The sequence below is a fragment of the Talpa europaea genome (assembly GCF_964194135.1).
Source record: "Talpa europaea genome assembly, chromosome: 5".
Taxonomy (NCBI): Eukaryota; Metazoa; Chordata; class Mammalia; order Eulipotyphla; family Talpidae; genus Talpa; species Talpa europaea.
This window is the reverse complement of record NC_140071.1, coordinates 18,503,891-18,527,749: the sequence shown is the minus strand read 5'-3', so window position 1 is coordinate 18,527,749 and position 23,859 is coordinate 18,503,891. Positions and strand designations below refer to the sequence as shown.

General features: G+C 36.5%; 1 protein-coding gene across 1 annotated transcript in view; it reads left to right on the top strand.

The window, feature by feature from the left end:
- CPLANE1 (ciliogenesis and planar polarity effector complex subunit 1) overlaps positions 1-23,859 on the top strand; it is a 95,411-nt gene that overhangs the window by 26,980 nt on the left and 44,572 nt on the right. Inside the window, exons 21-34 of the mRNA XM_084233903.1 lie at positions 1,150-1,259; positions 1,411-1,569; positions 1,682-1,790; positions 2,811-3,111; positions 4,813-5,722; positions 9,455-9,603; positions 14,198-14,382; positions 14,866-14,948; positions 15,671-15,750; positions 16,759-16,836; positions 19,103-19,256; positions 20,290-20,583; positions 20,776-21,540; positions 23,270-23,436. Of these exons, the coding sequence (XP_084090029.1) occupies positions 1,150-1,259; positions 1,411-1,569; positions 1,682-1,790; positions 2,811-3,111; positions 4,813-5,722; positions 9,455-9,603; positions 14,198-14,382; positions 14,866-14,948; positions 15,671-15,750; positions 16,759-16,836; positions 19,103-19,256; positions 20,290-20,583; positions 20,776-21,540; positions 23,270-23,436 (3,544 nt within the window). The remainder of the gene's footprint in view (positions 1-1,149; positions 1,260-1,410; positions 1,570-1,681; positions 1,791-2,810; positions 3,112-4,812; positions 5,723-9,454; positions 9,604-14,197; positions 14,383-14,865; positions 14,949-15,670; positions 15,751-16,758; positions 16,837-19,102; positions 19,257-20,289; positions 20,584-20,775; positions 21,541-23,269; positions 23,437-23,859) is intronic.

The window sequence follows — 23,859 nt, the reverse complement described above, 5'->3', positions numbered from 1 at the left end:
CTCTGGCTCTGGTGAATTCTCTCACCCTCCCGCGCTTCTTACTGTACCCAGTACATATATAAACAAAACAAACAAACAAATAAATAAAAAAATCATAAATAAAAATACATGCCTCTTAAAAAAAAAAAGTTTAAAAAAAAAATCTTAATTCTTAACAGTCACTCCTAATTTTATCTCCAGAGTGATATACACTGCTAAGGGGAGCAGCAGGCGAGATAGGAGAGGTCTGCTGTGTCATATAGGTCACTTTCCTGGCCAGGGATCAAACTCAGGCCACTTCAGCTGATGCAGTGGTAGCACTGAGACTTTAATCCCTAGGCCACCAGGGAGGACCTCTTTCAGATTCTTGGCCGTAGTTCTATCCCATCATGCCTCTGAAATATGAGACAATGAAACATACTCCACAATAATGGAGTCTTTCTGGGAAAAAAGAAAGATTGGACCATGCTTCCTTGGTAGACCCTATCAGAATCTGATATTATGAGGATGGAGTGTAGTTTGAAAATGCCAGGTGATCTTGATAGCCCCCCCCGTAGCATGTATCAATACTTACCAACTACGCACCCCTTGCACCATCCTTACACCACCCACCACCATCCTTATCCCGCACAGATAGGTTTTGGTGAAGACTGGCTTTCCACCTCAGTTTCTATGTCAGACCATACTTTCTGGCTTTGTAATGGTTCTTTAAAAATTTATGTTTTCTAAGAAAAATGAAAATACTGACTACAAACATGAAAATCAGTTGACTGTAAAAATAAGGCTGATTTGGAAAAAAAAGGCTTAAATCAATGACTATTCAGTTTTCCACAAGGAAAGGTCCTGTTAACCTTAGAACAATAGACTAGAGAAGAGGGGTGTTACTTGATCGGTCACGTTTTATTAAAGCACGTGAACTACTAGTAAATAGTTATTCTATAAAAATGTTTTCAATATTTTTGTTCAATTAAATGCATAATTTAGAATAATGTGCATAAAAATTCTGGGAGGATATTCATGACTTTATCGATGGTGTTTATAATCAGCACGTTTCTTTATTAATCAACAAAATAAAGATTTATTTTTAAAAACACCCAGTAGAATTTGAAGTGATACTATTAATGTAGATATTTATACGATTTTCTTTCATACTTGTTTTCTTGCTTTTAGGTTGCTTCAGAGAACTTTGTGCTTTGTGTTGGATGCTGCATATCCGTGATAAGTTATCCTATAGTTGCAGGCAGTATCAGAAAGCAAGAGAAAATGTGGAGGGGAAAAAGGTATTTACCTGTACAAGAATGAGAAAAATAAATAAGCATTACTGGGGAAAGTATTGCCTGATAGAAGATTTTATTGTTTGTAACAGAACTTTGTCTTGAGTTAATTCTGGCATATCCATTTAGATGATTTTTTTTTTAAATATCCATTTAGGACATTGAAGTGGAGTTTGATTCTTGTATGGTTGAGCATTGTCTCAGTGCCATAGAATGGGCTTATAGAATGCTACCCTTCTCTCGTTTTTCTAATATTGAAGAACTTATTCAGGATCTAATTTTGAGCCTTATTGGAGAACTGCCACCAATCAGAAAGGTAACATAATTGCAGGTAGAAATTAAGTCAGAATCAGACTTTACAGGATTTTTGCTTTATTTCGATTAAGAATGATGTTGATCATAGAATTCGTTTCTTAACTTTTCTGAAGGTAGCAGAAATTTTTGTGAAAGCATTTCCCAATCCTGAGGACATACGGGTTCCACTAAGAGAAAAATATCACTCTCTCCAGCAGAGACTCAGACACTGTGTTGTGAAAGGTATACTATGTTATTTAATTTTTTTTTAACTGAGGTAACATTGGCTTACAGTATTATATCTGATTTAGGGTAATAGCCCCCACCCCTTCATGTGTATGTTCCCACATCACACCCACCCCAGACAGAAGCACACATTGTCCTTCTCCATAGACCATTGGGCCTCCCTCCCTCCATATTCCACACCCCAACCCTAGTAGCCTCAATTTCACAGTCATGTCATTTTTTATATATCTGATAAATTACTGAAGATTCTTAATTAGATTTGAAGGCACACTTTCTAGTACTTACTGTTTCTATGCATTTCGGCTGTTCCTTGGAGATAGAAGCACTAATCTGTTGGTTTGGAATCGCACAAAACTGACTTTGTGTCATGAGTGTGAGTTAGTAATGTGAGACATAAAGTTGCTGAGTTGAGCAAAACTCTACACTTGAAACTTATGCTGTGTTGTAAACTAATGTTACCTCAATAGAAAGAAAATATATATACTTAAAAATCAGAAAGAATTTAAAGACTAATAAATTAATTTTTCTACTTCGAGTGGTGACTGACAGAACATAAATTAATTTTAGCTAAAGAAACATGGACACCTCAGACTTTATTTTAAATTATTTCACATCATACCCACCATCTGATGTCTAGTCATCACACTCTGGTAACCACCATTTTGTTGTCAGAGTCCAAGGGTTTGTGTTTGTTTTGTTTGATTGTTTTTATGTCCTGATTTTTTAAATAATTAAATGACTTAATTTTCCATTTTCCAGGACACATGTTTGTGAGTTTAGGTTCTGTTCCTTTTGTTGTTTTTTAATGGAACTTCTTTTGTTTCTGCAGCTTTTCTTTATGACATGGACCGTCACCTTTTTAACAGTACAAAGAAAAGCACAACATGAAAAATGTTGGAAATAAACCTTGGTCATCAACTAGATTTTGTATCCCCAGCAAGGATCAGAATTGGGTTTTCTTTGTATTGACTGAAAATATTTTAATGAATTATAAAGATTTTGTTATTTTCTTCCTAGGTCCCCAAAATGAAGAAATGATGTCCGTTATCATTCATACACTCCACAAAGTGAGGGTAAAAGCCCTAAAACGTGTGAAGAGGAATATAGGCTCTTTTGAGATGAATATATGGGAGCCAATTGAAGAAGAAAAACCAGCTGAGGTTCCAGGTTTTGACAGGTTTTCACTGGGGACTAGTTTGAGCAGGAGCACACTCACAGAACTGGGCAATTCTCTGGTTTACAGTGATGCGGATACAGCAGATACCTTCTCTGAAGCTCTGTCAGTTGAAGAAAAATATAGAATACATTTATATCAAAGGTACAGTTGAGATCTTCTAATCGAAATCACTTCCTACTTTTGGGAAAATAAATTTTCATTGGTTTTATACAACCGATGAGCTGATTGTGTTGACAGTGTGAGTGTTCCCTGCCCCACTCACAAGGATATTAGGAGTATAAAAATGAAATTACATTTGAAAACTCTGTTTTCAATGTTATTCATATCTGAAATATTTTTTCCACCTGGTAGTATAATCAAATGAGTAGATAAAATTATAGAGTTCACCGAAGGATTTTTAGTTCTTTTAAATGATTTAGGATTCTTGGGGTAGGTATGTTACTTAGAAGGGCCTCCAGGGAAGAAATTGCACATTCAAATTTGAAGCCTGTCCATAAGTTGTTGAGAAATTATTACTTATCATTTTAACCTATTGCTCTGTCTAAGCAGGATTTTTTCTATATAATTTCAGTATCTGCAATGCAGTTGCAGTCCTCATGACTGAAAATATAATCAGTCATAACCGTGCTTACATGAAGTAATTCCATCTACTTCAAACATCTGCTTAAACTATATTTAACCATATTATTAGTGATATTCTTGTTCTGCCACATAGCTTCAGTTTTAGCACAGGAATATCTTACAGACTGCTAGTTGTACATTTTTTAATACAGTGAGACATAGTGACTTCTGCCCAGGAACTGTACTTCTCTTGAGTAAGTTAAAGTTCTGTATTTTGCTCTAAAGAACATGTTGAAGTGCGGTAGATTTAAAAGTAATTATGGTTGATCATTAGGATGCCTGCCCAGCAGGTTTATTAGCAATAGAAGGTATTTAGCAAAAATTCCCAACTTTCATGTAATAAATAATCCTGAGGGCACTCTTGATATTGCACATTTTTTTTAATTTAAAAAAACACATTATTTTACTTTTAGCCTTGAGCATGTTTGCATATATTTTTTATTAACTTGTTATTTTAATTGTGGTAAATTAGTATCCTCCCCATAGGCATCACCACTCTAGGGTACCCACCACCAAATCACCCCTTTTCTACCACCATAGTCCATTGTGCTTTCTTCTTTCTTTGTTGTTACCCCTTCCTCCCTCCCCCCTCTGAATGCTTCTGGTCTATAGTCAGTTTCCAAGGGCTAGTTTTTGAGTTTTTCTTTACCCGGTTCTTAATTTGGTTTTTCTATATTGCAAATATCTGTGACACCATCCATTATTTATCTTTCTCCTCCTGACTTATTTCACTTAGTATTATCCCTTCCCGCTCCATCCAAGGCACTGAAAATGGCATGAGTTTAGCTTTATTGTTGCACATTTTACATGGACAGCTGAGGGCATGAGGGCAAACAAAAAAGAGAAAGAAACCCTAAACTAAGGTGTGAATTTTTATTGGCTGTGTATTCCTAAATTCTGATCTATTACAGAACCTTTTTTCCCCAGAAAAAAAATTCATGTCTTTTACACTGAAATTTCTGTGACTGTATTTTAGTCTTTTTATTAATACATAGTTTTCCCTTTTGATATTACTGTGTCGCATTTTTTGGACTCAGAATGTTCAATACTAGTGAACACTTAAGATCCTTTAGTCCAAAGCCTTCATTTGAAAGATAAGAGATTGAGATACAAGAGATATGTGACTTACTCCGTGAAGAGATTTTCCTTATCAATCCTGAGATCTGTTTTAATGATTAAATGATCTTTAATTTTGTCTTTTTCAACTTTGTTTTGCTGTAGAAATGCCTCAGATAACATGGAACTAACATTAACTTGTAAGCCCAATGGAAAAAAGAAAGTAAGTAATCAGAAAAAAGACACTGAAAAAAAAGAAGACCATGAAAAGTTATTACAAAATGGACTTCCAGTAATAGGTATTTGGGAATTTGAAAGGGATGATGACGAATACATTAAATTTCTTGAGCTCTTCTTGAGCTATGTTCTTGAAAGAGACTTACTTAGTTCCAAGGAACCTAGCATTCCATTTCTAACCAGTTTCTCTGAACATCTTAGAGAACATGAACTTAATTCTCTACTGTTTGATGTACATACGACATTAAAACGACGTCAGGGCAAAGCCAAAGACCAGAATGTGTTTAGAGCTGGATCTTGCTTTGTTGTTGCTCCTGAGTCACACATGTCTGAAAAATCTGAAAGCCAGGCACCTTCAGCTTCAGTGCTGTTGAATCCAGGGTTCAGATCTTCTGTGGAGAAACCTTTGAATGAAGTCAATAAAAATGAAGGGCAAAGAGGATTGTTTGGTTTAAAACAAAAGTCAATTTACAGAATACAAGACGACAGTTCAGAGAAACCTTTAATCCAGAAATTGTCAAACCATATCTTTTGGACTCCCAAATCCATTAAAACTAGAAGATATATTTTCAAAGCAATTCAGTGCAATGATATTAACCCTCAAGAAGATCTTCCCCTAGCACTAAATGAAAATTTTGGCAGTATCAGAAGGCTGCTGGAGTGGATGATAAGATGGGCTGATAGAAGACTGCTCTGTGATCCTGGTCTCGCTGAGTCTAACTCTGAGTACAGTCCTGTTATTCGTGTAAAGACGTCTACTGCTGCCATACTTACATCACTGTGGCTTTTGGAACAACCCTACTTTGCTACATATAAGTCAAAAAATGCCATTACTGAGGTAACTACTTGAATTGTTTATTAAGAAGTCTCACTTTAGAATAAAACTATATGTAGTTTTAATTATTACCAGATCACTAAATAACCAAAAGTTAATAGCAATATTGATTATAATCTGTGTCGCATTTTTGTTTTTACTCAAATGGTTTCTTTAATTCTTAATAAGTATGGTAAAAGTGCTTTCATAGAGACTTTAAGGTTTATAAAAAAGAGAAAAGATAATTTTAAATGCTATTACAAATAATGTTATATTTCTCATGAAGTTTCAAATTTTGGATCTGATGAAGAGGAACTAGACAGTTCTTATTACTGGTATTTCATCATATGCATCAAGGGATCATTTTCCTTTTACTCTCTGGCCAGAAGGTGTCACAGAATCAAACTCATACAAATGGGTGTTGGTAGGATAGTTGGTTTCTATTTGATAACTAAAAACAAAATGAAGATGAATTTCTTAGAAAATAAATTTACTTTCTTTATATAAAGTAGTTAGAACTTGTACTTTTTTTTATTTTTTTTATTAGTTTTTTTTTAAAGTAGACTTTTTTTTTAGATTTATTTATTTATTTATACAAGCACTGGGCACAGTCAGAAGCACAGGAGGGTGAGAGAATCCACCAGAGCCAGAGCAGGGAGCAGAGCAGGCAGAATTACCGAGGCACACTGCTGAGGGGAGCAGCGGGCGGCAGGAGAGGTCTGCGCGCCATGTGGGACCCTCCTCCGGTGGCCGGGGAGCAGCCAGGGATCGAACTGGCGCTGCAGAGGCCGTGGGCACCTCGCAACCCAGCGCTCAACCGCTGCGCCACCGGGGAGGCCCAGAACTTGTACTTTTTAAAAAAATATTTGAAAAATTCCTTAAGATCTAAATTTTTATTTTTATTGAGGTACAGTTGACAAAATTAAAGATTACAATGTGATGATTTGCTGTTAAGAAAAGATTCCCATCCATTACCCCATATATGTGGCTTTTTTATGTGTGTGAGAACATTTAAGGTTTTCTGGCATTTTTTCCACTAATAGTATTTTAAACTAGAAAATACAGTTGTTAGATTTTTTCAGCAAATTTTTTTAAAGCAAATTTCACTTGTACAATAACGTGATATCAACTATAAGGTACCATGTTACAAAGTATTAGTCTCAGAATTTATAATTCTGAGTTGACAGAATAACTGTTATCTGAGTTATTGACAGAATAACTTATAATTGACAGTTCGTCCCCTTTTACCAACCTCTCCATTTTCCCCACCCCTCTGGCAATCACTTTTCTACTCTATTGTGGAAGTGATATTGTGCAGTATTTGTCTTTCTCTGTCAGGCTTATTTCACTTAGTGTCATACCCTCCAGGTTTATCCTAATTGTTATAAACTACAGGATTTTCTTCCTTTTTAAGGTTGAATAATATTCCTCCGTGTGTGTGTGTATGTGTAATCTCTTTATTCATTTATCCATTGACAGATTCTCAGATAGCAACTTGCTTTTCTTTTGCTTTTTCCTTGTCTTTAACTTCAGACAGTAATTATAGTGTATATTGTTTTTAGTCTTTTTGGATTTATCTTTTTGGAGACTCTGGGCTCTCTGTATCTGGATGCCCATATCTCCCCCCAGCTTAGGGAAGTTTTCGTCTGTTATTTTATTGAATACACTTTTTGTCCTTTTTTCTCTCCCTCTTCCTTCTGGGACCTCTGTTAGGAATATATTGGTCCACTTGATGATGTCCCATAAGTCCTTTAAGCTAATTTCAATTTTTTCATCCTTTTGTCTTTTTGCTGCTCTGATTAGAGTTTGCTGGTCATTTCTTCTGTTTGAAATCGTCTTCTGTTGGATCCTTATATTGTGCTCTTCAGTTCAGCTGTTATGTTTTTCATCTCTGTGATTTCTATTTGGTACTCTTAAAATGTTTATGTCTGTTAAAATTCTTTTTGTTCATGAGTTGTTCCCCTAACCTCAGTGAGCATCTTTTGTGATTGTTATTTATCAGGTAAATCACTCATCTCTATTTCATTAAAATCTTTTTCTAAAGACATTATTTGTTTGGAATATATTCCTCTATTTCTTCATTTCCTTGACTTTTTGTAATGCCTTCTGTGCATGAGATAAAACAGCCTTATCTCCCAGCCTGTATAGAACAGTTTTGTGTGGTAGATAAGCCTCATTCACCAGCCAGCTTCTTTACTTGCTGTGGTATTGTGAGTGTTGCTAGATGCAGCCTTGTTTACTTTCAGAGATAGAAGGTTTGGGGGTTGATCCCTGGAAGTCTTAAAAGTTGGGATGCTAAATGTTGGGTCCAAATACTTCACTCCTTAGGGAGAAGCTGGAAGATGGGAGTTCTTGCTCTCTTTCAGGGCTCTCTGCCAGAGGTGGAATTTATGCCATGTGTGTATCTCAACCTTTTCAACCTGTATTGATTTGGATATTTTCTCATTCACCTGATGTGTAGGAGGTGCTCAGCTGGTTTCTGGATTTATTTCAGCAATAATTGCTCTGTTTGTCGAATTTTTTTTAAAAGATTGATTTATTTATACATACAAGAACTGGGATACAGGCCAGAGATGTGGGGGGTGAGAGGATTCACCAGAGACGGAGTGGGGAACAGAACAGGCAGACTGACGGAAATATACTGCTGAGGGGAGCAGCGGGCGCTACATGAGCGGTCTGCTGTGCCATGTGGGTTCTCTCTGGCCAGCCAGGTATCGAACTCGTGTTGCAGAGGCTGCGGGTTGCTTCATAGTGTGGTGCTTGCACCACAGGGAGGCCCTGTAATATTTTTTGAGTATATGGGAGCTGGAGAGCTCTGGAGCTTCCTGGGTTACCATCTTGCTCCACACTTTACTGCTGCACACTTTCCTGTTCTAAATTTGTTCTATTTTAAAGTGTCTTTATTGTAAATAGTAAATTCTATTGAAAGGTATGTGTGTGGTAGGTGTTTCTTTAGGTTTTTCCCTTTTTAAAAAATATCGGTTTCTGTTATCCTATAGGTAGTTTATATTGTGATGTTGGCACTGAAGTCTGTGTTTCTAGATGGTGCATAACTAAATTTTTAATTAAGAGACAAGAGATACATCCCTTGTTTTAGCTATATATACTTTTGCCTATTATGTAATTTTGAAATAATTACTAAATGTTTTAATAGTCGCAAAGAGAAAGAAATGAAAGCGCTTGTACATTTTTATTGCTATTCTCTCATGGCATAAAAACATTGGTGATACCCCTCACCACTTTGTAAGGCTGATTCCTTCTGTATACTATTCAGGTAGTCAGGTTTGCTTTTCCCCATGTGGAATAAAGACTTGATCATTGCTTCAGCATCAAATATTGAGTGAAGAATCACAATAAATACTTGGTAAATAAGAGAGTCAAAAAGAAGTTCTGTAGAAAATTTTATTATAAAATCATAATGAAAAGTAAGACAGGGCCTCCCCAGTGGCAGCAGTTGAGCGCTGGGTTGCAAAGCTGCCCGCAGCCTCTGCAGCGCTGGTTCAATTCCTGGCTGCTCCCCAGTCACCAGAGGAGGGTCCCACATGGCGCGCAGACCTCTCCTGCCACCCGCTGCTCCCCTCAGCAGTGTACTTCAGTCCTTCTGCCTGCTCTGCTCCCCGCTCTGGCTTGGCGAATTCATTCACCCTCCCGCGCTTCTGACTGTACCCAGTGCTTGTATAAATAAATAAATAAATCTAAAAAAAAAAGTAAGACATATAATAGTGAATACTAAATATTATAAATTGTTTATTTTAGGTGCTAGAGAATCATTACACTGGGTTTCAGAGTGCACCCAACATTAAGACTGAGAGCAAAATAGATACTGGCTGTTTTGTATCAGTATCCTCTCAAGTTGGTACTGAGGAAAGAAATGATGAAAATGAGTCTCGTCAAAGTGTCTTGAAGTAAGTTCCTGGTTATACCTTCATTTTCAGTGAATGATACCTCATATGATGGTGTTTTGGCTTACTGTGAAAAACTAAACTCTTGAAAATTAAAGAGGCGAACAATTCTTTGAACTAGATAAGCAGGAAGTGAACACTTTCTGAAATGTTTTAACAGTTCATTGTAAGCTATGTTTCTTCCCTGTTTGTCTAGCCCATATCTTCTGATTGAAGACCTAATTCATCATGAAATATCCCTTTATTTTATTAATTGATTTCCTTTGCCAGAGGAAGCTGAACAAATCATTTTTTCCTTTTTTTACATATGAAGCAATTCTATAAATTACATATTTACATATGAAGCAATATCTTAAACATCAATGCTAAAACCTTTATAGCAGGAAAATTCATTTTTGAAAATAGAAAAATTTAGATAAGTTGAAATTATTCTGCTCTTTTGAATAAATAAAAATGACAATATTCTGTCATCTATTGAACAGCATTTTATTGAGCTTCTGTGTCTCAGACATGGTTTAAAAAAATGGTGCTCTGCCAAAATATATCAGACAACTATTGTCATCTTTGAAAACAGACATTAGAGAAAACACATACGTAGTGGGAGACTTCAACACACCACTATCAACAATGGATAGATCAACGAGACAAAAAATAAGTAAAGACACTAAAGCTCTAAATAAGGATCTAGAGCATTTGGGCTTAACAGACATCTATAGAACACTAAACCCAAAAAAATCTGAGTACACATTTTTCTCAAGTGCACACGGATCATTCTCCAGGATCTATCGCATACTGGGACACAAGACAAACATCAACAAATACACCAAGATTGAGATCATGCCAAGCATCTTTTCCGACCATGAAGGCATCAAACTAGAAAAAAACCATAAAAAGAAGGCAAGGAACTCTCCTCCCTCATGGAGATTGAAAACCACACTACTGTAAGACCACTGGACTAATGAGGAGATCAAAGAAGAAATTAAAATATTCTTTGAATTGAGTGACAAGGAGGACACCAATTTCCTAAATGTATGGGATGCAGCAAAAGCAGTAATAAGAGGAAAATATATAGCAATAGAGGCTCACATCAAGAAACAAGAAAGAACTCCAAGAAACAATCTAATTTTGAAGCTCAAAGATCTAGAAAAAGAACAACAAAAAAACCCCAAAACCAGTAGAAGAAAAGAAATAATAAAAACCAAAGCAGAAATAAATGAAATTGAAACTAAAAGAACAATCCAAAAGATCAGTGAAACCAAGAGCTGGTTCTTCGAAAAAATAAATAAAATAGACAAACCCCTAGCCAGGCCCACAAAGGAAAAAAGGGAGAAAGCACAAATAAACAGGATCATACATGAAAGAGGAGAAATCACAACAGACATAGCAGAAATCAAAAGAATAATCAGAAACTACTATGAACAGTTATATGGAAACAAGTTCAACAATCTAGAGGAGATGGACAAATTCCTACAACTCTACAATCACCCAAAGCTAGATAAAGAAGAAATAGAACACCTAAACAGACCAATTATAAGTAGCGAAATTGAAATGGTAATCAAAACCTCCCCAAAAACAAAAGCCCAGGACCTGATGGATTTACAAATGAATTCTACCAAACATTCAGAAATGAATTAGTACCTATCCTTCACAAACTCTTCCAAAAAATTGAGAAGGAAGGGACAATACCAAACACGTTCTATGAAGCCAACATTACACTAATACCAAAACCAAACACGGATAACACAAAAAAAGAAAACTACAGGCCAATCTCCCTAATGAACACTGATGCAAAAATCCTCAATAAAATTTTAGCTATCAGAATCCAACAATGTATCCATAAGATAATGCACCACGACCAAGTAGGATTCATTCTAGGGACACAAGGATGGTTCAACATCCAAAAATCAATCAATATTATCCAACACATCAAAAAAAGAAATATAAAAACCATATGATAATATCAATAGATGCCGAGAAAGCTTTCGACAAAGTGCAACACCCATTCATGATAAAAGCCCTTGAAATTCTTGGGATACAAGGAACATACCTCAACATCATAAAGGCCATCTATGACAAGCCAACAGCCAGTATCATTCCCAATGGCGAAAAGCTGAAAGCATTCACATTAAGATCTGGAACAAGACAAGGATGTCGGGCCTCCCCGGTGGCGCAGCGGTTGAGCGCTGGGTCGCAAAGCTGCCTGCAGCCTCTACAGTGCCGGTTCAATCCCCGGCTGCTCTGCGGCCACGGGAGGAGGGTCCCACATGGCGTGCAGACCTCTCCTGCCGCCCGCTGCTCCCCTCAGCAGTGTACTTCGGTCCTTCTGCCTGTTCTGCTTCCCGCTCTATCTCTGGTGAATTCTCTCACCCTCCCACGCTTCTGACTGTACCCAGTGCATGTATAAACAAACAAACAAACAAATAAATAAAGCATGCCTCTATAAAAAAAAAATAAAAAAAAAAGACAAGGATATCCACTCTCACCACTACTTTTCAATATAATACTGGAAGTCCTAGCCAGAGCAATAAGACACGAGAAAGACATACAAGGAATCCAAATAGGAAAAGAAGAAGTCAAACTATCACTATTTTGCAGATGACATGATAATATACATAGAGAACCCCAAAAACTCCACAGAAAACTATTCAGCTAATCAATCAATTCAGCAAAGTAGCAGGATACAAAATCAACATGCAAAAATCTGTAGCCTTCCTATACACAAACAATAAATCTGAAGAAGAAGAAATCAAAAAACCATCCCTTTCATTATCAAAACAAAAAAAATCAAATACTTGGGAATAAATCTAACCAACGAGGTAAAGGACCTATACAAGGAAAACTATAAAACACTGTTAAAAGAAATAGAAGACGACGCAAAGAAATGGAAAGACATCCCCTGCTCATGGATTGGAAGAATAAACATTACTAAAATGACCATCCTGCCAAAAGCAATATACAGATTCAATGCTATCCCAATAAAAATTTCAATGTCATTCTTCAAAGAAATAGAACAATTATTGATGAAATTCATATGGAACCACCAAAAACCCCAAATAGCCAAAGCTCTCCTGAAAAAAAAAAAGAAGGGAATGGAGGCATCACACTCCCAGACTTCAAACTGTACTACAAAGCCATGATCATCAAAACTGCATGGTATTGGAACAAGAACAGACACACAGACCAATGGAATTGAATAGAAAATCCAGAAATAAACCCACAGATTTATGGTCAACAAATCTTTGACAAAGGAGCAAAGAATATGCATTGGAGCAAAGAAAGTTTGTTCAATAAATGGTGCTGGGAAAACTGGGTCGCTATGTGCAAAAGAATGAAGCTTGACCACTACCTCACACCATACACAAAAACCAACTTAAAATGGATTAAAGAACTAGACATAAGACCTAAAACCATAAAATACATAGAAGGAAATATAGGCAAAACACTCCATGATATGCACATCAGAGACATCTTTACAGACACATCACCCAAAGCAGTGATAGTGAAGGCAAAGAAAAACAGCTGGGACTACATCAAATTAAAGAGCTTCTGCACAGCAAAAGCGACAATAACAAAAACAAAGAGAAACCCCACCAACTGGGAGAACATTTTTGTACACAACACTAATGACTGATCACAAAAATCTACAAAGAGCTGATGAGACTCAACAAAAACAAAGAAAATAATACAGTCAAAAAATGGGCAGAAGAGCTAAAAAGAAACTTCTCTGAAGAGGAAATGCAAATGGCCAACAGGCATATGAAAAAAACGTTCAATATCACTTGTAATCAGGGAAATGCAAATCAAAACTACAATGAGATACCATCTTACACCAGTGAGAATGGCACATATTAAAAAAAACTAGCAACAACAAATGTTGGTGTGGTTGTGGAGAAAAAGGAACTCTCCTGCACTGTTGGTGGGAGTGCACACTGGTCCAGCCACTATGGAGAGCTGTGTGGAGATTTCTGGACCTACTAAACATAGAGCTTCCATATGATCCAGCAATTCCACTCCTAGGTATTTACCCTAAGGACACAGAAACATCAATTCCAAAGAGCACCTGCACTGCTATGTTTATAGCAGCACTATTTACAATAGCTAAGCTATGGAAACAATCCAAATTCCCAAAAATAGATGACTGGATCAAGAAGATGTGGTACATATACACCATGGAATATTACTCAGCATTCAAAAAAGATAAACACATGCAATTTGCAGCAACATGGATGGCGCTGGAAGGGATCCTGCTCAGTGAAATAAGCCAGAAAGAAAAAGAAAAATACCGGATGGTCTCACTCATAGCAGGAATCTAGAAAACTTAAATAAGAGAGCAGGAAAAAGAATAACTAAGAAAGTAAAAATCAAAATCAACAAACTACTATGAACCAGAGACACTCTATGGGGGGTGGGGGGCGGGGAGAGGAGGGATTGGGGTCAAAATAAGGGGGTTGTAATTGTATGGGGAATATAAAAATAAAATTTAAATTTAAAAAAAATTGTACAAAAAAAATGGTGCTCTGTATGTGTGTTTGTTCTTTTCTCAATAACTGAATCATGAATGGAAGTTATTTGTCTCCAAGAGTGATTATAATTTTAGCTGCTTCATTCTTCTCAATAGAATGCCAACTGCAGCAAAAAATCCTGAAATGAAAGAAACCAATGATGAGATTATTTCTGTCATTGATGATACTGACAAAGAATTTGTAGATACAGATGAGGATCTTTTAGAAGTAGAAACACTTACACAGGAGGAAATGGATATAGACCTACGAGACTATGAAGGTCAGTACATTTTGATAATCTTTTTGTTTGATGCATTATTATCATACTTTATAAATTATTATAATTCAGCTATATATCTAAATTAGTATGGTTATCATAACCTACATACTCAAACATTAGAGAATATAATATTGATGAACTGTTAAATTAATTCAGGACCTTTGGCCTGCTTGTATAATTATTACTGGGTCTCTTCATTTCTGTGAACCAAATCTTTTAACATTTTTGGGACAGTTTTCCTTAAAACAGAAAGTCCCCAAGCTTTTAATAGAGTTTTACACACTGATAGGAGACTTCTCATAGCTCATGTGCGATTCATTTGATGGAGTAGTTTCCGGGTGTTTTTACAAAATATATTTTTTAGGAAGGATAGAAAATGCTTCTGCTACTATATTTGTTTTCTATAACATTCCCTGAAATTCTAAAAAGTGAGTAGATCATTTTTCAAATGATCACTTTTCTCTCCTTCTTGTTTCCCTTTAGAAGAAGCCAGAGAACAGGTTGGATGTCTCAAAAGTCCTAGTATTGCCATTTGCATGCAAGCTTTACCACAGCATTTAGAAGAAGTAAGTCAATGAATAGAGAGTAAAGTTATTCAGTGTTTGTCTAGTATTTATTTTTATTTTTTAATATTTTTTATATAATGTATTTATGTATATTTTACATCTTTTTTTTTTTTTTTAAAGATTTATTTATTTTTACACAAGAGCTGGGTACAGGCCAGACATGCCGGGGAGGGTGAGAGGATTCACCAGAGACAGCAGGGAGCAGAAAAGGGAGATATCCAAAGTACACTGCTGAGGGGAGCAGCGGGCAGCAGGAGAGGTCTGCGTGCCATGCGGGACCCTCGCCCAGCGGGTGGGGATTGAACCGGCGCTGCAGAGGCTGCGGGCAGCTTCTCAACCCAGCGCTCAACCGCTGCGCCACCGGGGAGGCCCTAAACAGTTTTTTTAAAGAATTTGTCTTGGTTTTATAGATTTTTCACATCACATGTCATAAAAATATATTTGCAAAATATAAAATGTATTTGCAAATATTTTACAAATTATTTGTACTGACATCATTTGTCTCTGTACTTTAACATACTCCATGGCTCAGGGCGATAGGACAGTTTTCACACAGCTTAAAGATCCCATCAGAGCAAGACTGGGTGCACATCTAATGTTGGGTTGCTCACTAGTTTAGACTATTGTTGCTGTAGGTGTGGAGCCAATGTAAAGTTCACGATACCTAACGCATTGGTAACTATTTGTTTCACTTTTTTGTATTTTGGGTACTATTTTAACAGCACACCACAGAAGAAGTTCATTTTCTGAGGGACGAGCCATTAGAGACATACATGGAGAAAAAGTCAAGCCAACAGAAAGGGTAAGGGGTGGTGGACAGTATGGAAGTGACTTTAACTGCTTTATTTATCTCAGGGAAGTTTTCAGGACTTTTTCCCTTGTAATATGCAATATATGTTTTACAGTGCTGTTGTCTTCCTAGTGAAATTTTAATTTTATTTACAAATGAATTTACAGCAATGGAAAACAGTGATTTTTTTAGTAAGTGTTTATACTTTTAAGTCTTGGTAGCGTGAAATAAATAATGATGTCTAAAATATCATGTTTCATTATTAGCTTTAACAAAGTAAAATATATCTGTAAATCAGAATTAATCTAATTAATAGAGAACCAGTTCATACTGATTCCTTTTTTTCTTAAATTAAATGAACAACCATTATGAATTATGCTGTATATGTATAATCTTTAATTATCGTGGTATGATTATGATACACTGTCCATCGGACTGTGATGTACATATACTCTACTGGCAAATTTCATGGAAAACTGAAAGCAGTTTTCATTTGTTGTAGTTTGGACATGATATCTTAATTTTTAGAATTATTTTAGAATTAATGAGACAACATAATTAGAGTTTCTTTCAGTACATAAATTTTGTTCAGTACTTCTGTGAATAATTAACAAAAGAAGATTTAATGTCATGTCTTTACAAGTAATCTACATTTTTCTATTAACAAAAAATTAGTGTGATAATGAACTCTGTAGTGTTCCTGAGCAAAGTGTCTGCCTCTTCCATAGGTGAAATTTGAGGTCCTAGCTAACCTCGTTTCTCCTCCTTTTGAATTCTGTTATTTCTTACTTCTGTTGCCAAGCAATTAACAATGCTCAAGTCGTATATTGAACTATCCAGGCATTCTTGGCTTTTGTTTGAATCTCTTGCTAATTGCTATGGAGACTAATATAAACAGATTGTAATTATGAGCAAAGCAGTAGGACAGAGGCTTAGATGGCTGAGCATTACATTACCTCTAACTTTAGATAATCTGAAGAATATCTTGTTTCCTAATTGATTATTGATCTATAATTACAGTATGAGTGAAGCCTTCTCAGTTCCTGAACCCAACGTTCCTCATTCATTTTGTGTAGACACAAGTTCAAAAATTTCTAGGTGAGAATTTTTTCATACTGTATCATTTTGATATATTGATATGTATTGATCATTTTGATATAATAATGTTTTATAAATATGAGAATAAAGAGATGTCCACTGTTCCTTTTGAATAATTGTTAAATGTTCTGAAAAAAATTAAGAGAATAAAGTGAAAGTAACAGGAAACATTGAAAGAGCAACATAGTTATACACTTACGACATTTCCAAATTTATTATTAAAAAGTTTTCCTCTAAAGCAGTTGTGTTTTAAAGGCATAGAGGAACTATTTTAGAGCAGTCTTCTATTAAAAAGAGACTAGTAGGGCCTCCCTGGTGGCACAAGGGGTTAAGATGCAGCCTATGAAGTTGTCTGCAGCCACTGCAGAAAGGGTTTGATCCCCAGCCAGGGAGCAAGGACCTCTCCTTGCTCACCCGCTACTCCAATATGTTTCAGTCCATCTGCCTGTTCTGTTCCCCACTCTGTCTCTGGTGACTCTTCTCACCGCCCCCCCACCTCTGGCCTGTACCCCAGTTCTTGTATGTATAAATAAAAAAAGAATAGTAGTAGATATGTTTTTCACAAACTAATTGTTGCTCCTTTTCCGATTTCTAATAATGTATAAAATACCTTTAGTTCTCTCAGAGAACAGATTTATCTTGTCTTGTGAACTTTTTTTTACAAAGGTTGAGCAGAGTATTCTGTTTCAGAATCTTGCTGATAAAGGCAAATATTATTGCTGAAAAGGAATGAATGTAAACCCAAATACATCTAAATGCAATTTAATGTTTATTTTAGAATACTAATCAATTTATTTGACTATTATAATACCTGTTCACTTAGCTTATGAAATTGATTTGCATAGAAGAAATTCAGTACCTGCAATGTTTAAGGAATCATCCAAAGCAATCATTTTATTCATAAAAAATTTACTTTGATCTTTAATTTTTGTTTCTAAATTAGTATTTTTATAAATAGAAATGTGTACCTTATTTGGAAAAGAAATGTTTCCAATTCTGTTCTTTCATATTTAAAAATGATCAAGAGCTTGCTGTACCATCTGAGAATTAAACCTTTTTTTGTAAGAACTGGGGTACAGGCCAGAGGTGTGGGAGGGGAGAGGATTCACCAGATACAGAGCGGGGAACAGAACAGGCAGATAGACTGAAGTACATAGCTGAGGGAAGCAGCAGGTGAGTCAGGAGAGATCTGCTGCGCCATGTGGGTTGCTCCCTGGCCAGCAGGGATCAAACTTGCGCTTCAGAGGCTGCGGGCAGCTTCACAGCGCTGCGGCTAACCCCTTGCGCCACCAGGGAGGCCCAGAATTAAACCTTTGCAAAACTTTCTGAATCATTAACTTTATTTATTTATTTAAAAAAAAAATTTTGGGGGCAAATATTTTAAGCTAGCTCGTTTTTTGGTTTTTTTTTTTAATTTTATTTTTATATTCCCCAAACAATTGCAACCCCTTTATTTTGACCCCATTCCCTTCCCCCCCCTGCCCCCCACCCCTCATAAAGTTTCTCAGGTTCATAGTTATTTGTTGATTATGATTTTCACTTTCTTATAGATATTCATTTTCCTGGTCCCTTATTTAAGTTTTCTAGATTCCTGCTATGAGTGAGACCATCCGGTATTTTTCTTTTTCTTTCTGGCTTATTTCGCTGAGCATGATCCCTTCCAGCTCCATCCATGTTGCTGCAAATTGCATGTGTTTATCTTTTTTGAATGCTGAGTAATATTCCATGGTGTATATGGACCACATCTTCTTGATCCAGTCATCTATTTTTGGGCATTTTTAATTTAAATTTTATTTTTATATTCCCCATACAATTACAACCCTCTTATTTTGACCCCAATCCCTCCTTTCCCCGCCCCCCCATCCCCCAATCATTAACTTCAGTGAAAAATGTCTTCCCAAACCAAATCTCATAGTTTATACAGCTCATCCAAATGACTATACAGGTCTCAAACTCAGGTGCCTTATGGGGAGGGACCAGACAAGTAAAGTGAATGTATGAACTCCTCTGGGTAATAAATAATACCATGGGAAAAAGGGGAGCATGATTGAGTTGGTAGTAAATACCTTAAATAAGGCATTCAGATAAAAAACTATGCTGAAGATGAATGTGTCTGGTGGCTGAGGGGTAGAGACATAGGCCTTAGAGTTTAAATTTCCCGAAATCATCAGAAAGCCTTTAAATTAGTAGAAAAAAGTAGCATCAAACTTCAGATTATAGGCATCCTGGTTTTTTTGTTAATGTATATTTTTTTATTTGCACCTAGTGTACAGGTGTCTGCATTTGAAGATAAATCTTCACAAACACCTGCTGTAATAATACCTCAGCTGACCCAGAGTAATGAACCCAGAGCTCAATTACCAGATTCTTCCGATTCTGTTAGACAGATGCTCCAAGATGAAATGTTTAAATTAGTTCAGGTAAGACTATCTCCATGTAAACAGTAAATATACACCTGATATATGTAAGTGTTAAAAAACTTACAGTAATACAAGGTTTCTCTGCCTTGTATTGTGGGCTCTTTTCATTTGTTATTCAAAAGCTCATTACTTTAGGTGAGAGTCTAGGCTCAGCTGCCTTTTACTTAGTGATGTCCGTTTACTGAGCATCTTTGGAATTCAGAGCTGCTCACAGAAATGAGGTAGGAGATAAGCAAACCAGACCAGTGTACTCCTGTTCAAAGGTATCCAAAGTCTATTAGCACAGCCTATGTCACATATTTCTTATCCTTGACCCAAAATTTGTCTTGATTTCAAATGGGCATGCATTTTCAATTACTGTTTAAAAAGTCATCATTACCTTTTTTCACTTTCTATATTCAGTGTTTACTTTGTTCTCTTGACTCTTTTACTCACAGCCTCATGATATTTCTATAGCTGTAACCAGCCTTGGACTTTTACAGCTTCATACGTCCAGACATTCTGATTTTATTAGCATGGGATGTCACCTGGATATAGGTGTTTTTTAACCTTCCCCAGGTAATTCTAATGTGTGGCAATGTTTGGCAACCAGTGGTGCATGCCTTTGCCTTTCACCCAATCAGCACTTTTGTGGAAGGCTGCTGTTTTGTAAATGATGAAATTCCTTACTCCTCACCTGTTTGCTACTCTCTGCTCTTTTCTTTCCTATAAACCTGTTTCAAACATAACCATTTTAGGAGCTCTTTAATTATCCTTACCCTGCTCCATCATATCACTTCCTTATGAGCCTTTGGTTGTATGCAAACTGCTGTGCAAATAGCCCCAAGTCAAATTCCCAGTTGACAATTCCTTAAAAATAGAAAGCTCCCTTTGTTCCTCTTTTTTAAATCTTTCCCACCTGTGCTTCCTGCTCAACTTTCATAGTTCTGGAAGATACTGAGACAAAGATATGTCTATTGTGGAATGCTCGGATGATTATTGATTCCTTAGTGTCTTTTAATTATTTTAGAAGTTTCTTTAATTTTTGTTTTAGCTACAACAGATCAACTTCTTGAGCCTAATGCAAATAGTAGGATCATCCTTTGCTAACCTCCCAGATACACATCAACTTCTACAGCAGTCTCAGTCTGCGCATTTGGTGGGAGGCCAAGTATCAAATCCCAGAGGAGGAAGTGGTGATGTTGAAGATGCCAGTAGAAATCCGAAGGCAAGATTTCTTATTAAACCACAATCCATGGGAGAGTATCCCAGGGAGTCTGGTGAGAACAGCTCACACGGCCAGAAAGGAATTGTGCAGTCTGATCAAAATAGTAATGGAAATTTACAGGTATTGTATGTAAAAATACCATTAAATTTGTCCTGTTAGTTTCAATGTTGGTTTTTGTTATTTGAGTAAATAACTTTTTATAGCAATTTTTACATTCCACCTTCCCTAAAACATATTGAATATCATTTATAAAATAAGGAGTTTGTAATGTATTCTAAACTTACAGCGTATCTTCTTTTTTTCCACTTCCAGGATGTTGCGCATGGGAATGGTCCTCCAGGTCAATTAGAAGGTCAACCCCAGAATAGAGGATTAACTCCAGCTCAAAGTTTCCCAATCACTGCATTGTCTCCAGCCTCTGCTCACAATACTCATCACCTTTTGTCCACATCTTCTGCCATTCCAAAGACACCTAGACTTATCCCAGCTGCAAAAGCCTTCAGATCTGGTGATGGTTTTCCTTTGCTTCAGTTTCAACCTAAGCATGAATTTAAACCCTTTTCCTTCCACACAGAAAGAATCCCCCAAGTTCCCTTCAGGCCTCTGCCACAGCCAAGAGAGGCTTGGGGATTATCTTATTCTTTCCCGTCTCCTCTGCCACAAGAAGCAATGCATTCTACGTCAATATCTCAGTTGAATTTGAACCAGTGTAATACTACAGATACTAAAAAAGACATAGAGCAGAAGAAATGGGCAGAAACTGTAATTCCAGAAGCCTCTAAGCATGTGGACTTGGATCAGTATGTTGGACAAGGAAACCTGACATCTCAGCAGGACTCGTCAATAATTACAAAACCAGAAAAACGATTTGATATTAAGCCAGTGTCAATTGAGAGATCTCCTCACAATTCATTTGGACTTCCATTATTGCATTTGCAACTTAACCCTCCTTATATTTTTTCTTCTGCCTCAAGAGCATCGATTACAGTTCCATCGCTGGCTGTCAGAGCTAGAGCAGAAGAAAGAAAACACCCAAGGCTGTCCTTGCTTCATTCATGTCTGTCCCCAGAAAGTGTGGTAATGTTTTTCGCAGAGCAGTGCACAAGCACAGTCCTGCATTTTTTTATACCATAAATACTATATGCCAGTGAAAAGGTCTTACATATTTCTTTCTTAAAAAATACTTCTGTTTTTGAAAATATATAAAAATCAGGTTGAAAATAATTTAGTATCATCATAAAGGTTTTAATTCTGTACATCAATATCAGAATTTGCTGGACTCTTTCATAGACATTTTTCCTGCTTAGAAGAGGAATAAATAAAATAACATTCTTGTTCATATTTGTCTCTTTAGAGACTGAAAGAGATATTTGAGGTCTTATCAGTTGTGATATGATTGCCTTCACTGTTATCAGTTAGAATTTTAAAGAGATCCAGGTCTGTAAGTGGTTGTATATTTAAAAGAATGGTATTTTTAAAAGTATTTAAAACACAAATTTTAAAACTTTATAAACCCCCCAAGTTCCCTTTAAGGTCGAATCTTTGAATTATGAAATTCAAAAGGCTTAGTTTCTAATATGTAAGTACTATAGTACGAAGGTAATTGAGTAATCATTCTCTGGTGTACTTTTAAGATTTGAAGAGGGTACTCACTATGCCTTCTTTTCTTCTGAATGTATTATGAATAGAAAAGAAAGGACTAAACAAGCAGAAAAGTGGGCATTTTGAGAAAGATTTATTAGAAGAGTATAAGTGAGCCCCCAGGTTCTCACCATCCAGTATCAGAGGTCATCACCAGATTGATAATCTCCATACATGGTTTCCACCCCTCTGCCTACTACATATTTCAAGGAATTTTAAATCAAGTGCTAGGCATTATATAATTTCATTTATAATTATAAGGAGGAGAATTTTTAATATGGAAAAGAAATTAACAATAATTTCTCACTTAATTTCTGAAACAGGATGATCCAGTTGAAAATTTTAACTCTAAAACATTTATTTATTTTGTCCACATCTGGCATGAGGTACTGTAAGGGCAGGAAGGGCACAGTGCAGGTTTACTGTGATGCGAGCAGACCGGGTAAAGGAGGAGTGAGTCCCGGAGCCCTCGGTGGCTTTTTCAGGCTTTTATTTGGATTTAGCAGGTACACGGCAGGCAGGGGTCCTGGGGGGCCGGGAGGCTGGCAGGCCTCCCAGCCCCCAGCAAGTCTTAAACTCTATCTGGGCTCTCCGACATTCTCTCATGGTCTCTGCTTCTCTTTCGGTCTCTCTTTCGCTCTCATTCTCTCTGCTTCTCTCGTGGTTCTTCTGGCGTCCCCGTGATGCCGCCCTTATAAGCTCAGTATCTCAGCCCAGATGTACCCACTTATGCATGCCCACACCCTACTCCAGGTGCCCGCCCTCAGGCATGCATTCAGGACCGCAAGGATCCATCATCAATCCTTATGGTGGGAGGACAGAAAAGCCTGATATGTTTTACCTTACCCTACAGATACCTATACTTATCCCAACTGCAAAAACTTTTAGATCTAGTGATGGTTTTCCTTTGCTTCAGTTTCAACCTCAGCATGAATTTAAGCCCCTATTCCTGCCACTCAGGAAGATTCCCCCAAGTTCCCTTCAGGCCTCTGCCATAGCCAAGAGAGGTATGGGGATTTAAGGTCTGGATGCTCATCTTACCAGTCCAAATAAATTTGTCACTTATGATCTCTTTCACACCTTAGTTTAAACAAAAGTTTTTCTTAATTTTTTATTAACACTGCATAATTGAGGTTTGTAATTTTAAATTTTTTGTTTCTTACAGTACAAAAAGCCATATCTTATCCCACTTGAATACCTCACTGCAGTAAAACAAAGCCAACAGGAACTAACAAATAATTTATTTGAACAAGGAGATTCTGGACACCTTCACCTTCTGAAAGCTAAAATAGAACCACCTGAAGTGACGCAAGAAAATAACAGTAAAAAAAGGCAAGTTTTCAGTAACCTTTTATTTCAGAATATCACATATTTGTTAATGATTAGTTTCAATAATATAATTAAATAAGATGGAACTTACTTTGTTCAACCTCTGCCTGTACACAGTTGCATGTTCAATTTTCTTAAGTGTCATTCATTTGAACATATTTTGTGATGAGGAAAATTCCTATTTTGTAAAAGACAAATACTATTAAATTTTCCATTTCATTAAAGAATTCTTTCCTGGCATTCAGAGATTGGAGGTTTCATTTACATTTTTGATAATACATTGTGCAGTCATGTTTTGCATCACAAATGTTTGGTATCTTATGTGATACTCCATAAACTCTATACTACACACTGAACTAATATTTATTGTTATTCGTCTTACCATATCCTGCAGACACATAAGAAAGTAGTGGGGGATACGTGATA